A 15403-nucleotide genomic window follows, 5' to 3' on the forward strand; every position below is an offset into this window, starting at 1 on the left:
TTACCCATGATTCCGCCAGCTGTTTAATCTTAGCGCCTGGGTGGTTGGTGTGTTGGTTTTTTATCACTGTGACAAATTGCATGATGTAAAGGACTTAGGAAGGAGATTTATTTTAGCCCAGCATTTCAGAGGGCTCAGTTCTTGGTTGGATAACTGCATTTTTCCCCCTAGACCAATCGTAAGCCAGAGCATTTTGGTGACAGGGCATTTGGGGTAGGCTGCTAACCTCACAGTTGAGAGAAACAGGGAGAAAGAAAGAGTCCAGGAAACAAGCTGTACCCTCCAAAAGGTCATCTCTAGTGACCTGGAGGAGTCCAGTCAGACCCCATATTTCACAATTTCTACCACCCAAATAGGCCATTCAATGATGAACCCATCAATGGATTATCCTCCTTTGGTTAAGGCAGAGCCCCTATGAGCATGTCATTTTCCAAAAGCGCCACTTCAGAGCCTTGTCTGGGGACTAGTCCTTTAATATATAAGTCTTTGGGGGACATTTCATTTACAAACCATAACAGTCTAATTGAAATTCTGAGACTCCATTCCTCTTGGTAGATCACCTGACCAAGCACTGAGTCTCATTACCCCATCCCACCTATTCTTGCTCTGCTCTTCTACGACTATAAGCTTTGAAAGGGCCAAATTACTGGAAGGTTATTAAATTCCATATTGATCCTCCTCCTAACCTGTGCCCTTACCACCCCTGAAATGTACAGTGTCCTGAGACACTGATGACCCACAGACTACCAACTAGACACACAGGCCATAGGCCTGGGGTAAACTAGGGTAGAAAGTCTGACCAAGGATAACGTGTAATGAACAATGGGATGGGCACCTCTAGTTCCATCTGCTATCCTTTTAAGGGTTCACTACCAGGAGAATGCAGGAAATCTTTATAACTTGCTCAGTACTTGCTACATACCTACAACTGAGCGAGTTCACTTAGGGCTTAGACATCTTAGGAAGACTTTGACTTTTCCATTTAGAACATGGGAAGCCACTGGAGAAACTGAAACTTAAGAGTCATATAATCTGACTCATTGTTGCTTAATGGCTCCATTAAGCTCTGTGTTCAAAGTTTGTAGATAGGGAAACGGGGGTGAACAGTTTCCAGGTAAGGCATGGTAATAGCCTTCAGGAAGCTGCCCCTGTGTTTGGCGTTGAACTGGGATATTCAAATTCAGGTCAAGACTATCACACATTTGAAGGACATCTTAACAATTTTTTTGAAACAAAACAGATAAAAGTAAATATGAGATACAACGTTCGTCTTCCCATACTGACCTGTAGCTTGTCAGCCTAATTCATCTTTGTCCTGTCTTCTTGCTAAATTACTGAATGATGTAAGCTCATCTCTCTCCTTTTGGGACCTTTAAAAATTCTGTGTGTGCGCGTGCCTGTCTGTGTGTGTGTGTGTGTGTGTGTGTGTGTGTGTGTGTGTGTGTGTATTTTATGCACAGGTAATCTCGCTACCCTTCCCCCTTAAAATAATTTCTTACACTGAAATACACACATAGTATGTCTCCAGCTATAAAAATTCTATTGTTCTCTTTGGGGGGGGGTCCCTGCTTCATACCCCCTCCAAATAGAGAAGACCTTTTTTTTTTTTTTTTTTTTTTTTTTTTTTTTGTCCTCACCTAAGTGTCACCACACCAGCCACCTTTAATTATGTAAACAGTTACCTGCCTCTGAGCCATGTTCTCATACGTGGTCATGGACTAGTAGCCTGAACATCACCTGGGGGCTTGTTAGAAATGAAAGTTCTTGAACTCTGACCTTGACCTGAGGAGTTTTGGGAGCAGAGCTGACATTGTCTTAGTGACAATGCCTTAGTGAGCCCTCCTGGGGCTACAGAGGCACCTTAGTCAACTATTGTCCCAGTTAGGTGACCTTACTTAAACGGCTGAGTTTCGAGTACCTTGAAGGTTGGAATAAAACCCACCACCCTGCTGAAGTGACTTGAGAAACTGGACGTTCTTGTCTCTCTGACTTGTGTCTCAGACGGTTTACTCTGTTTTCCCTTCAGTTAACGTGGCCTCGGGCGTAGAAGAACATTCAGAGGTTTACTAAGACATGGGTCAAGTGGTGGTAGAGGTGGCCTGTCATACGAAAACGATGACCCAAGTACACAGGTAGAAAGTCGGACTAGGGCGCATGGCTGTGATCCCAGTGTTGGGGAGGCAGAGACAGAAGGACCCTGGGCCTTAGCAGTTGGCCAGTCTGGCCAGATTGGTTTAGTGGAAGATTTTATGCCTGAATATTTTAAGATGGAGACGGGATTGAGGAAGGTACTTTTCAACGTTCAACCTCTGTGTGCACGTGAACCTACATATACATATCCTCTCTCTCTCTCTCTCTCTCTCTCTCACACACACACACACACACACAGAGAGAGAGAGAGAGAGAGAGAGAGAGAGAGAGAGAGAGAGAGAGAGAACCTGTCATCCCAATCACTGACCCCATGTATGATTTGCCTTGCCTGGCCCCCACTTTTCTGCAGAAGCAGAGAGCTCTGGGGAACTCCTCTCTACTCCCCTCTTTAGATAATGTCAGATTCATTCCTGTCAGGAGTCTCCTCTACCTTGACACGTGGGCCAGAGTGTCCTTCTCTCAGATTGGCCTGACTTTCTTCACCCAAAATGAAGCACATCTTACTCTGCCTCATCTTCGTATGTATCCAGATCAGGCACTTTTAGAACTCTGGAGAGGCCGGGCCACAAGCCCTTCCCCAAAGCCATACCTTTTTTTCCCTTTGTTCCTTTCTTTTGCTTTGGTTGTTGAGTATCATTGGAGTGATGGTTGATGAGGGACTAGTCTCTGTGTTCACTATACATGCATTGCAAGATAGCTCTGATTTGAATACTTAGAGTGCAGAAATGTGCTTTGATGCCATTGCTAAGTGTCCCTGTATAATTGCACACCAACTCCCACTTGAGAGTGAGGGAAAGACTGACCGTTAGCCCACCAGTAAGCCACAAGGATATGTTTATTTCAATTCTTAGCATTTAAAGTTTCTGTCATGTTATCTAGAAAAATGCCTATGGACAAGATTTATATTAAATTAACTAGATGAGTGAGTCACATGAAAAGTGTTGGCAATTCTGTGGGCTTTTAATTATCTTCAAGTTTGTTGGTGCTTGAAGACAATTTAAATAAATTGGCATTAACTGCTTTAAGGAATGTTTGGAAAATCCAAATATATTTTAGCAAATTAGTTATCCGTAAGTGGTATATGAAATCAGTTTGATTTCTTTCTCTTTTCCAATCTTGTCAAGCCCAATAAATTAATGAAAGGACAGGTCAAATTAAAAACTGTATTTTGGGTTGATCTTCACTAAGGAAACATTTTTGCACACTTACAAAGCATAATGTTTAAGTACAGTCAGTTTCTCCTATATGCTTCCTTACAAGTGGGAAACTGAATTCTACTAGCCAACCACACCTGGTACAGCATTGGGCTGGAACTGATTCTATTCTAGACCTAAATGCCTGATTCTTAGATCCCTGGACCGAGATGAAGATGTGCTAGCTCTCTGGCCCTAGACCCTGCTGCTCTTAATATAATGAAGACTAACTGGGATAGAACTATGGGAATGTGGATTATTAGAAGTGTTGCACCTGAGTTTTCCTGATAGAGGAAATAGGTCAAATACGCACTTTTCCTTTAATTCACACACAATTATTTTAAACACAAATCAAGTAATGACAGCAAAGGACTTTCTGATTTTCTTTTTTGTTTTTAATGTCAGGTGTATTGGCTTTAAAAATCAGCCATCTGAAAACAATGAGTGTTTTAGCTGCCTTCTCCTGGTAGGGCACTTCACTGAGCAGCACATTATGGCCACCATCCTTATAATTAACAACGGAACTGGAGTCCTCCCAAAGTTTTGTGACCTTGAGTTCTAGTAAGAGGGTTCTGAAAGATTTAATACTATTCAAGATAAACCATGGTCAGATGTTAAAATATGGCATGCCAGAGCCCTGTGCTGCTGTGACATCCGAGATTCTGCTCTGACCCAGCACCTCCCACCTTTCCCACGGAATACAGACTCCTATGTGCTGTCGCTTCTCTCCCGTCCTGACAGCTGAAAAGGTAGAAAACTTACTGGGTCCTTTTGGCTTTTTGATCACAAATTATTCTTTCATTATCCAACTGTCTTCTCATACAGTTTAGTGAGCCAGCAGCTTTTTTTTTTTTTTTTTTTTTTTGATGGGTGGTGGTGGTGGTGGTATTGTTTTAGAACCACCTACTTATATTACTGTATTATCTTTTTGAAGAATAGACAAACAGTCCCCTTTTATTCTCAATATGCATCCAGTTTCTGTTTCTTCCTCTTCCCTAGAGCACTCAGCATCTTGGGTGAGGGAGGTTATAGGTTTTCATTTCAGGCTAAAGATTGAACCCATGCTCTGTGAATACACAAGTGCTCTACTACTGAGCTGCACCTTCAGGCCGAAGTCCAAGGCGTTTGCTCGCTATTGAAGTTAACAGCTTATTTTCAGACCATTCCCAAATCATTGTCAGAACTTCAGGAAACATTAACCTTTTGAAATGCTTTAAACTTATTTTATTGCGTGTGTCTGGATGTCCTGCTGCGTGTATATCTTGTACACCACATGCACACCTGGTGCCCGAGGAGGCCTGAAGAGGGCATCAGCTTCCCCAGAGCGGGAGTCTCAGATGGTGGTGAGCTGCCATATGGGTTCTTGGAATCAAATTTGGGTCTCTGAGAGAGTAGCCACTGCTCTTAACAGTGGAGCCGTCTCTCCAGACTCTAAGAAAAAAATTTTAATATATAGCAGACCTTCTTTCATGGGATTTGTAAACACAGACAAGTACAGCTCTTACCTTAAAGGAGTAAGAGAATTTATTCTGTAGCCAGTCCAAATGACCATGGCCTGGGTACAAGTGCCATGCTTCAATGTGATAACAGTGCCATGGCAGTTTTAAAAATTAATTATGATTACTGTTGTGGGGCAGGGGCACGTGTCCTACAGAGGGCATAGAGAAGGCAGAAGACACTCTCCTGGAGTCGGTTCTCATTTGCTACCTTTAAGTGTGGTGTGAGGATTGAGACTCCGGTTGCCAGGCTTGTACTGTTGAGAGGTGAGCCCCTTTACCCACTGAGCCATCTGGCCAGCCCTTCATGAAATTTTTATAATAACAGAACAAAGAAAGTTATATGCCAAGACTTGGTCGTGTCCCCCCCCCCCCCCCCCAGTACATTGGTAGGTGAGTGATGCAAATTGGGGAAATCTCTTCATGCCTCAGATGCTATCTGAGGACATTCTTAGCCTTTGGGTACACTTTGCCCATTCCAAAAAGACGTACTGAATTGTGACATTAGGCTTTTAGGTTCCATGTAGAGGTGGGTGATACGGCTAATTGGAGCACCAGAAATAGCCCAAGATAATATTGTAGCTCTCCACAGTCAACTTTATAGAACGTTGACATAGCTATTGCCACCACCACGACCACCACCTTGCAGTCTCAGCTCACAGATTATATGACAAAGAAGTCTCTTACAAGGTATAGACATTGGTGGTAAATGCCAGCTACTATTCCTAGTCTCACTGGTGACTTCTTTTCATTCAGACTCTTCCCGTGGTTTATATGGACTTTGTGTATCTGCATAGTCTGAAAGCATCCCAGTGCTTTAAGGCTGGAGCTGGTGGGGATGAGGTGGAGATGGCACAGTCACGCTACCTCTCTGTTCTGAGCTACCAAAGGCTACTCCTGTGTCTGGGATTAGAAGGGAGCGTCCTGATGGTAACTCACAGGGCTCTGCACCGTCTGTTCCTCTGTCCTGCCAAGGCTTACCTCCCTCCTCTTGCTCCTCGTCCCTAAGTCTTAACCACGTTCACCTCCAGTTCTTTCTCCAGGAAGTAGAAGCCAACTTCCTTCCTTGATGTCACATTTCCCAAAGCCTGTACTTCCTATAACCATCACCCCATGAGCCCCTCTTCCCTTTTCTGCCTTACTGGTTTTTCTATTTAGGACCTTATTAAAATAATTTACAGTTTTTACTTGTTGTCTGTGCGCATGTCATAGCATAGGCTCTGTGGACGAGGGTCTTTTCTGTTTACTGTGGAAGTCTCCTCTGCACGTGACAGTGCTTGACAGGTAGTAGATGCTTAAGAACTATTTGCTGAATTAGTAGGTACTTGGAGGAGGGATACTGAGCCCTGAGGTAGTCATCCCTAAGGGGAAAGAAAACTGTCTTGGGGGCTGGTGACTTCCTGCAGCTATGATTTGCTTCTTTGGCAATAGTTTCTCTTGTGTGTCTGTAAACGTTTACTTATCCTTCTTTCAAAAGGGCATAGTTTGAGATTTTGTACCATGTGAGGCACAGTAGGACCTATGAATGCATGAGGTGTGGCTTCTTTGTTTAAAGACCCTAAAGCCTAGAAGGGAAGGGAAAATGTATATTAATGAACACAGAGATGATTACAGTGACCTGAGAATAGAAGGCACCTGTCATGAGAAACGAGTCCTGAGGGTACATAGTCACCACTGTAATACTGATGAATTTACGACAACACAGAGGTAATGAAGTAGATGCGTGCGTGCGTGCGTGTGCGTGTGCGTGTGCGTGTGTGTGTGTGTGTGTGTGTGTCTGTGTGTATTTATGTGTAGTCAAGAGAGAAGGCATTGTACAACTGAGGATTGGAGGTCAGCCTCAAAGGGGCAGATGACATTTTGCTTGTGATTCTGAAGGTTGGGAAATCCAAGTTCTGATAAGAGGCTTCTTGCTAGGGTAAGTGATCCAAAAGCAGAGAGAGACAGAGACAGAGAGACAGAGACAGAGAGAGTGGGGAAGTACCTGCTACTGTAATTTCTCTCCAGCATCATGAATGGCGTTAATCGAGGAGAGTGAAGCCCTCATGCATAAAGCACCCATGCATCTCTTCCAGGTGCCTGCCCCGGGGCCATCCCATGACAGTTTGGTTGCAGCATGAGTTTGGTGGGAGCATTTTAACCATAGCGTTGCTCCCATCCTAAGCAACACAGTCATGCATTATTTTACTCCCAGGAGAGAAGCTGAGCTCTGAGGCCAGAATGCTTGGGTTCTAATGGTGGTTCCACCATGCACAGCACAGCATGCTACATTTTTGCCTCTTTAACTTTTCATGTGTGAGTATTCTACTCCCAATCTCTTAGAGCAGTGACACAGGAAGTCCCCAAAGTGGGTATAACTGATACATGGTCGTGATTGTTGTGACGTCTGTGAGCTGTCCCATCTACCCTTTCCTATCCGAAGGACCTGGAGATGGATTCTTCAGATAAGCAGATATTCCTTCCCAGGGTTTCAGTTATTGAGTAGACAAGTAGGGACCTGTTGTACCCTGATCTTATCCAAGTGTCTTTTCATTTGTTGGACTGGAGTGACCTCCCAACACAGACTTCTGGGAAGATCTCTGTTAATATCTTCCTTGTCTTACATCCCCTGGCCTATTCTATGTTAATACTTAAGGGCTGGCATGGCAATGTATTATAAAACTGGGTAGCTTAAAATAACAGGGAAAAAAAAGTTTTATCTCATAGGTCTAGAGCTGGAAAGTTCAAAACTAAACTATTGATGGTAAAGGCACGTTCCCTCCATCTTCCCTGGGAAGCTGTCTTTGTCTCTTCCAGCTTCTGGTGGCCCTTGTTAGCTCTAAACTCTTGCCTCTAGCCTCGTGTGGCTGTTTGCCTTCATGTGTTCAGAGGGGCTTCTTGTTATCTCTTCCTGTAAGGACGTGAGTCACACTCACTGCATCCCACTCTTAACAACTTCATCTCGACCTGTATCTATCTGGAAGGATTTCGTTTCTAAGGAAGGATATGGGCAACTGGGCTGAAGACATCTCTGTAGTTCTTGAGTGGACACAGTTCAACATATGAATCATACTTTTAGACCAGAAAGCCTCTGTCTTTTTCTTTGCTGTGATAAGTTACAATGTATTTGCTGAGTACCTGGCTGATACTCTTCTAGAGAGAGAAAAAAAACAAACACTTTTAATCATGAAGCTTTGTGTCAAGTAAAATTAATTAGGCTTTTAATCTTTGTATAAATCTGGGAGTTAAGTTAGTTTGACTGATTTTGTTTTGGCCTGAGGGTTGTTAGAAAGGTCCCAGCCACTGACAGTGAAAGGACCCCACTAAGAGTGCCTTGCATTCTTAGGGAAAGAGGTGCTCACAGCTTTGTAATATTTTGGTAAAAAATATAGCTAAAATGGGTTTTAAAAAAACCAGAATGTTAATAACTTTACAGCTAAGCAAATCTAGTTATGCAGTTACTTCCTGACTTCTAGCAATGAATCCGAATAGTTATGATTATGTGTGAATTCTAACAGCAGTTAACTAGTTATAGTTATGTGTGAATTCTAACAGCAGTTAACTAGCTATGGTTATGTGTGAATTCTAACAGCAGTAGGTATGTGAGGTGGGTGTTGTTTTGCATACCTGCTTATGGAGGCTGTGTGGAAGTTCCTGTACCCCAGAGTCTAGCACAGTGCCCAAGTAGACAGAGGACTGGAAAGCATTTGGACATGTGGGGTGTGTGTGTGTGTGTACACTGTGTATGTACATATGGAGGCCAGAGAAGAATGCCAGGTGTCTTCCTCTACCAAGGAATCTCTGACTGAACTTGATGCTAAACATGCATGCTTGGTCATTCGTGCATTCATGTGTGTTCAGGGAATAGAAATGCAGGTCTCGCCTCTCCTCCCCTCCCCTCCCCTCGCCTCCCCTCCCCTCCCCTCCCCTCCCCTCCCCTCCCCTCCCCTCCCCTCCCCTCCCCTCCCCTCCCCTCCCCTCCTTATATTTTGAGACACACTTCCACTGCAGCTGGAGCTCACAGACTGGCTAGAGTAGGCGACCAACGAGCACTGGGGACCCTCCTGTGTGCTTCCTCAGTACTAGAATTGTAGGTGTGTGCGCTTTTTATTTGTGCGCTTTTTATACTTACGCCAGGGGTCCGATCTCAGGTTGACACCGTCCTCCTTGCAGTAGATTCTGTCGCCACTTCTAAGTTAAATTCACGAGATGGCTGTCTTGTTTTTGTTTTTGTTTTCCTTTTCAAGACAGGGTTTCTCTGTATAGCCCTGGCTGTCCTGAAACTCACTTTGTAGACCAGGCTGGCCTCAAACTCAGAAATCCATCTGCCTCTGCCTCCCAAGTGCTGGGATTAAAGGCGTGAGCCACCACCGCCAGGCTGTCTTGTTTTGACCCTGCTAAAAATGTGGCTCCCTGGAAATACTTATGCTTGTTCCTTATGCTGAAGAACTTATTTTCTGTTGTGAAAGGAAAGGAGGGAAATTCCGTAGTTGGGAAAGCAGAGGCCTCAAAGAGCAGTGATCCTTATCCAAGCAGTCCTTCAGGAACAATAGCTCAACTTTTACCTTCATTTCTAGTTCAAGAGCCTGTGCTGAACGTGGGCCTTCTGTTCCACTTAGGATCTCGTTTCTGTCTTGTAGTTGCTGGTGTAACCTGACTGTCAATTATGTACTGTGTTGCAGTGAGCTTGCCTCTCACTATTGCTCTCCCACTGTGGTGGAAGAGCCTTTGTCTGTTCATGGTGCTTTGCTCGACTCTTGTCTCCTGAGCTCAGTACGCCTCATTTTAATGAACAAAGCCCTGGTTTTAGAAGCCAAGATCTACTGCAAGCTGGTAAAGGAGACTCCCCTAAATGTCCTCTAGGGTTGGACTAAGTGATAGTGGAATTTTGTCACTTTACTTCATTTTAGAAATTGGGTAAGAGGAAAAAAAAGGTCACCTGCCAATTCCTAAGCTCATGCTATCTCTGTTAGTCTCAGGTGCAGTACCCTGTTGCGTTTGTTCTGTGAGTGTTTGTTAGACCTTAATGTTTGCATTTTTCTGCTGTGAATGTCATGATAGGAAAAACATGCACTGTCATTCACACTGGGAGAGCACAGGTGCCACACACTGGAAGTGCAGATCTCAGAGTCGTTAGCCTTTCATGATTTTTCATGAATGGGTGGCTGCTCTGAAGGATTTGAGCTTTTAAGATTGAACATGTGCCAATTATTTTGGCTGTGTTTAATATTATTAGCCATTTCTCCAAAGAATAAGAAGTAATATCACCCTTTGAAATGGGCTAGTCCAAGAGTCCATACTTCCTAAAGAAAAAAAATTATGTTTCAAATATTATCAATACATAAAACAAAAATTAAAGTTTTCTTCCTTTCTTTCTCCTCTTCCTCCCCTTCTTCCCCTTCTTTCTCTTTCTCATCTTTCCCCTCTCCCCCTTCTTCCCCTATCCTCCCTCCTCCCCCTCTTCTTCTTTTTCCTCTTCCTCCTCATTCCTCCTCTTCTTCATCCTCCCCCTTCTTTCTCCTCTTCCCCTTTCCCTTCTTCCCCTCCTCCTCCCTCTTCCTCTTCTTCTTCTTCCTCCTCTTCTTCTTCTTCTTCTTCTTCTTCTTCTTCTTCTTCTTCTTCTTCTTCTTCTCCTTCTCCTCCTTCTCTTCCTCCTTCTTCCTCTTTCTCCTCCTTCTTTTCCTCCTCCTTTCTCCTCCTTCTTCCTCCTCCTCTTTTTTTTTTTTTTTTTTTGGCATGGCTTATGTGTTAGCCCAGGCTGGCCTTGAGCGTTTGTTTTCGCTTCCACCCTCTGAGTGCTGGGATTGCAGGTGTGTGCCACCATTCCCACTCTTCACATAGTTAGAAGATTGTGAACAAGAGAGTTTCGTTTAAAGGCTTTGGCTTCTATCTTTATTTTCCCTTATTGTCAAGTTTCTGAAAGTCTGTATTGCATTGGTTATTAGCATAGGTGGTAATGAGTTATAGCGGTTTATCTTGCAAGGTTTGTTCCAGCCCTTAGAAGACTCAGTGTTACAGAGAGGGTTGGAACAGCTTATTTCTAGGGCTATAGGAAAGTGAATTTAGTTGCAAAAATTAAGTAATTTTTAAATTACTAAAATATGGTATGTAAAACTCTTGAATTGAGTCTTACTGCTTTTAATTTTCCCATGAGGTAGGTATTGAAAAGAAAATCAAATCCAATATTTAAGGATCCCAGTAATCTTCAGAGAATCCCATTTGGAAACCACTCTTCATGTTTCCTACAACATAATCTCAGCAGAAGGAGGATCTACATCATTTGTATTTGTCTTAGAGACAGTGATAACTGTTGGGGAATTGTTAAAATATATCTCTGTCTATGGGGATAAATCGTATGAGTGAAGTTTCATTTACACACACGTGGTAAATAAATGATATGTAAATGTAATTTCAAAAATTGTTTGGTTCTCAGAAGTTTCAGACACTTGAAGATTGCTCTTCAGATGTGGTATGAATGACTGCCAGCCCATAGCTGACTGACTCTGTTACTTAGCTATCTCACTATGTTCACTTTCCACTTACATTGACATTTTCATAGACCTCCATGACTATTGTCATGGCATGATTTTTCTGTTGTTGCTGTTGTTTTTAATTCTGATTTACGGTTCTGAATGAGAAACTTCCTCTATCCACTCCACTGTGATAAAGAATGAGGACTTTTATTTTCTGAAAACAACAAGAGCCTCATGTTTTTGTCTCTCACAGAAGTGACTGCCCTCTCTCTCTGAGACTCGTAGATCCTGTGTTACTCGGGTGCCGTGGAAAGGCAGTAGTTTGGTGCCGTGCCTTTAGGTGAATGGTTTAAAAAAAAACTCTGCAAAGAGAAAACTTTTAGAACAACACATTGGGATTTTTTGGTTTCTTTTTTGCTGCTGCTGCTGCTGCTGCTCTAGAAAGCTGGGTTTTAAGGGAACCACATCACAGCTCCTCTTGCCTGGAAGTTGCTCCTTTACTGAGTCTGGGAAGCAGCAGCAAAGGTCCCGGTGCTTTGAGAAGCCTCCACCGCCTTTCCCACCCACTACCCCAGATGCTGGGAGTCCTCCCTGCAGTGGTTTCCCTTGGAGAACACAGCCTGTGGGCCCAGCCTCCTGCCAGTCAGGGCACATAGACCATGCTGCTGCCAGGAACTCCTCTGTGGCATGGCCAGTATCTCAGGCTAGCACGAAGCTTCCTATGAAAGGCCCCACAAGAATATTGATATCAAAATGAAATAGCAGGCCGAGTGATTATGGCACCTGCTTGGCATCTGCAGAGCTGTGTGTTTCCTTTCCAGCGGCCTGGGCTGTCCCCCCTTTCTTCCCCTCCTGTCTCCTTCCCTTGCCCCACCCTGTCTTTATGTAAAGTACAGGCGATCACAATCACTATAGGATCTCTCCTATCACCTCCCCTAAGTCCTAGAAGCAAACAAGGCTTGGACATCACTTGTGTTTTGGATTTTGAAAAGCTGTTAAAATATAATCAGTTCTCTGACAACAATTATAGAACAGTAACTAAGGCCCTGGCGTAAAATTCTGAGTCCACCCCGTCCTTGCCTGGCATCCTGAACATGAGTTTTAATTATACTAGCCTTTAATTTCCACGAACAGCATTGCTGACAAGTGTTTACCGTGTAGTGTTATGGTGCACTCTGAAGATGCATTAAAGTGATATTTAGTGCCTTAATAATCCTTACTCATTTATATCATTATTTTGAAATTCTATTTTTTAGGATAATATTACTGGAAAAGTTAAACAAAGTGGACTCGGGAAGTTCTGCCTTCTAATGATCTCTTACCCTCGCTGCCTGTCTCCCCTGCAGAATGTGACAAGCTGAGGCGAGATGGCTGCCGAAGTTCTCAGTACTACTCTCAGGGACCCACGTTTGCCGCCGGCTCCAGCCCGTGCGACGATTATCAAGATGGAGATACAGAAACAGACCGGAAGGTGAGGCCAAATGCAGCACCAGCCTCTGCCTTGCACCCCACTGCAGAGGAGATAAACCCGTCATTCTAGTTGTGTACTGTCATGTCGTGCGTTAATTTCTTGGCTTTGACAAAAGTACCCTGATTCTATATGTTCTTATCCTGATGGGGAACTGGTTGGAAGAGCCCATCAGAAGCTCTCAGGGCCATCTCTTCAATTTCTCCTCCAATATAAAGTTATTCTACTTTTTATAAAAAAGAGAGGTGAGTTCAGGATCCAAGAAATACACAAAAGCAAATATGTATTCTATATATTTGTTCGTTTTGAGTAGCAAAGATGTCTTTCAAAAGCGTTTTGCTTTTCACAGGATCAGGAGCTCAGTCATCTCTCCAAGAGCTCTGTTGTAGTCAGAGCTACCTCAGCAATAGCAAAATGCCAAAGAAGGCCGCTTCTGAGTGGGAGATTTCTGTGTAGATTGCAGTTTGAGGGATTATGGACGTGGCATGGGGCTCTAGTGAGTGTCCTCTTGACTGTCGTATCTTGGTGGATGCATCTCATTAACAGGATGCAAGGGCGTGGCTGGGTGGGTCCAACAAGAACTACCTTAGTTCCCTTCAAGAGCACACCCTGGATAGCCTGAAAACCTCCTTAATAATCGTACATTGGAAAATCCTGTCCCTGAAATTGTACTCTTAGGCCTAAGCCTGTAGACACGGGCCACAGAGGCGGAAACCATCTATTCAAACCCCTAGCAAAAACTAAAAGCTACTATTTCAAAAGTGTGTTTTGATGCAGGCCAGGTGTGTGAATAACACCTTTGCTTAGATTTTCTCATCCTTGCCGGTTCAGTTGGTGACTCTGTGTTCCTTTGGACTCCTTTTTCTCATGCCACCTCTTGTAATACACAGACGACATCACAGTCAATACTTCCTCAGGACTTAGTACACACGAAAGAATGAAAGTGTGTGGAGATTTTTAATCCCATTATCGTCTCTTCATTTTATTCAGTGAGGTGGACAGACAGTGGAATCAATTAAACAAAGTAAGGTTTGGGAGGTGGGCTGGGCTCCTTTCCAGGAAGCACAGTTTTGAAGATCTGTTTTCATCGTTTTACTTTGTCTGCCTGTGTGTGGCTGCAGTGTGTGGTAGTCCATAGCATGCCTGTGCCCCAGAGACCTGAAGGGGGTGTCAGCTCTCCATTGCTTCCATCCTTGCCTGGATTTTTACCACAGAATAGTTTTTTTCATTTCCTTAAGGGTATGTTTACATATTAGGCTAATCTTTTTGCCAAGTAAGACAGCTGCTTACTGTTATATAATGGGTCAGGCAGCCATTTCAAACTGGATCTGTTCTCAGATATCAAAAACTGTTATCCTTCTTTATTGGCATGAATAAGGAGAATGGAAAATCAGTGGTGAAGTATACATTGAGATCCGTGTGTATCCAGGTAGACCCCAGCCTTCCACTGATCGCCACAGGAGGAAAAGCCAATGATGGACCCAGAAATAGTGCTTAGGAACGAGCCAGGGACGGTGTCTAGGAGTGGCATGGCTTTGTATATGGTGTGTAAGGTGTGAGTGTCCGAGTATGAGGGGTCCCTGCCATCAGCTTGGCTTTATGGCAATTCTCCAACATCTTTAGTAGAATGGAGATGTGGTGTCTAAATTCTCACTGGCTGCTTGCTCCCTCTGACAATGCAGCAAGATTTGATTGCACTTTCACCCCTGGACCAGGAACCGGAAAGTGGGACCACAGACTTAACTCCTCAGACATACATGTTCTTTCTTTTCTTTCCTTTTTAAAAATGTAATGCTTAGTTATGAGTGAGTGTGTGTGTGTGTGTGTGTGTGTGTGTGTAGATGTGTACACACACATGCAGAGGACAGAGGAAACGTTCTGGGAGTCCTCTCCTTCTACCATAGCTTCTACCTTCAGGTCATCAGGCCTGCGTGGCAAGTGTTTTTACCCACGGAACCGTCTTGCCAGCCTCTTCCCATGTGCTTTCTTCTTTACCAGATGGATCAGAGACTCCCTGGCATGTGTGGAAGAACTGTTCTCTAAGAACTCTTCTAGGCCCCCCTGAGTCACAGATGGGAAGCATGTCTGCACCACAGCCTTCCTATATTTGGGCTCTCGGGAAAGCACACAGCCATCTTAAAACCATACTTCTTTGCTCACATAAAGTTTTCTTACTTTGTGATTTAAACAGGTTAATATTCATTCTGTGGCTTGATAGCCTCAGACTGCACCATTGATGATACTTAAAAGGAGCTGTTCTTTTCTTGTTTTTCAGTATACATACACTAAGTATTACCCCCTTTTTTTTCCAAACCAATTTATTTATTGTTATATGTAAGTACACAGTAGCTGTCTTCCGACACACCAGAAGAGGGCATTGGATCCCATTACAGATGGTTGTGAGCCACCATGTGGTTGCTGGGATTTGAACTCAGGACTTTAAGAAGAGCAGTCTTAACTGCTGAGCCATCTCACCAGCCCCCACTTTTTTTTTTTTTTAAAAGTTGTTCAGTCTAAGTTTTACCTCAAAGCAGTTTGTCACAAAGTTTGCTTTAGGTCTAAGGAAATAGTTTAGAGGTAGAATGCTTGCCAGTAATGACCAAGGTCTCCCCCAGAAGAGAGATCATAATAAATATGTTTCAG

General features: G+C 43.6%; 1 protein-coding gene across 1 annotated transcript in view; it reads left to right on the forward strand.

The window, feature by feature from the left end:
- Nhsl1 (NHS like 1) overlaps positions 1-15403 on the forward strand; it is a 217440-nt gene that overhangs the window by 167477 nt on the left and 34560 nt on the right. The window contains 1 exon segment of the mRNA XM_085842668.1: positions 12639-12763. Within this exon segment, the coding sequence (XP_085698794.1) occupies positions 12639-12763 (125 nt within the window).

This window comes from Mus caroli, unplaced genomic scaffold (assembly GCF_978045245.1).
Source record: "Mus caroli unplaced genomic scaffold, Mus_caroli_1 scaffold_9, whole genome shotgun sequence".
Classification (NCBI taxonomy): domain Eukaryota; kingdom Metazoa; phylum Chordata; class Mammalia; order Rodentia; family Muridae; genus Mus; species Mus caroli.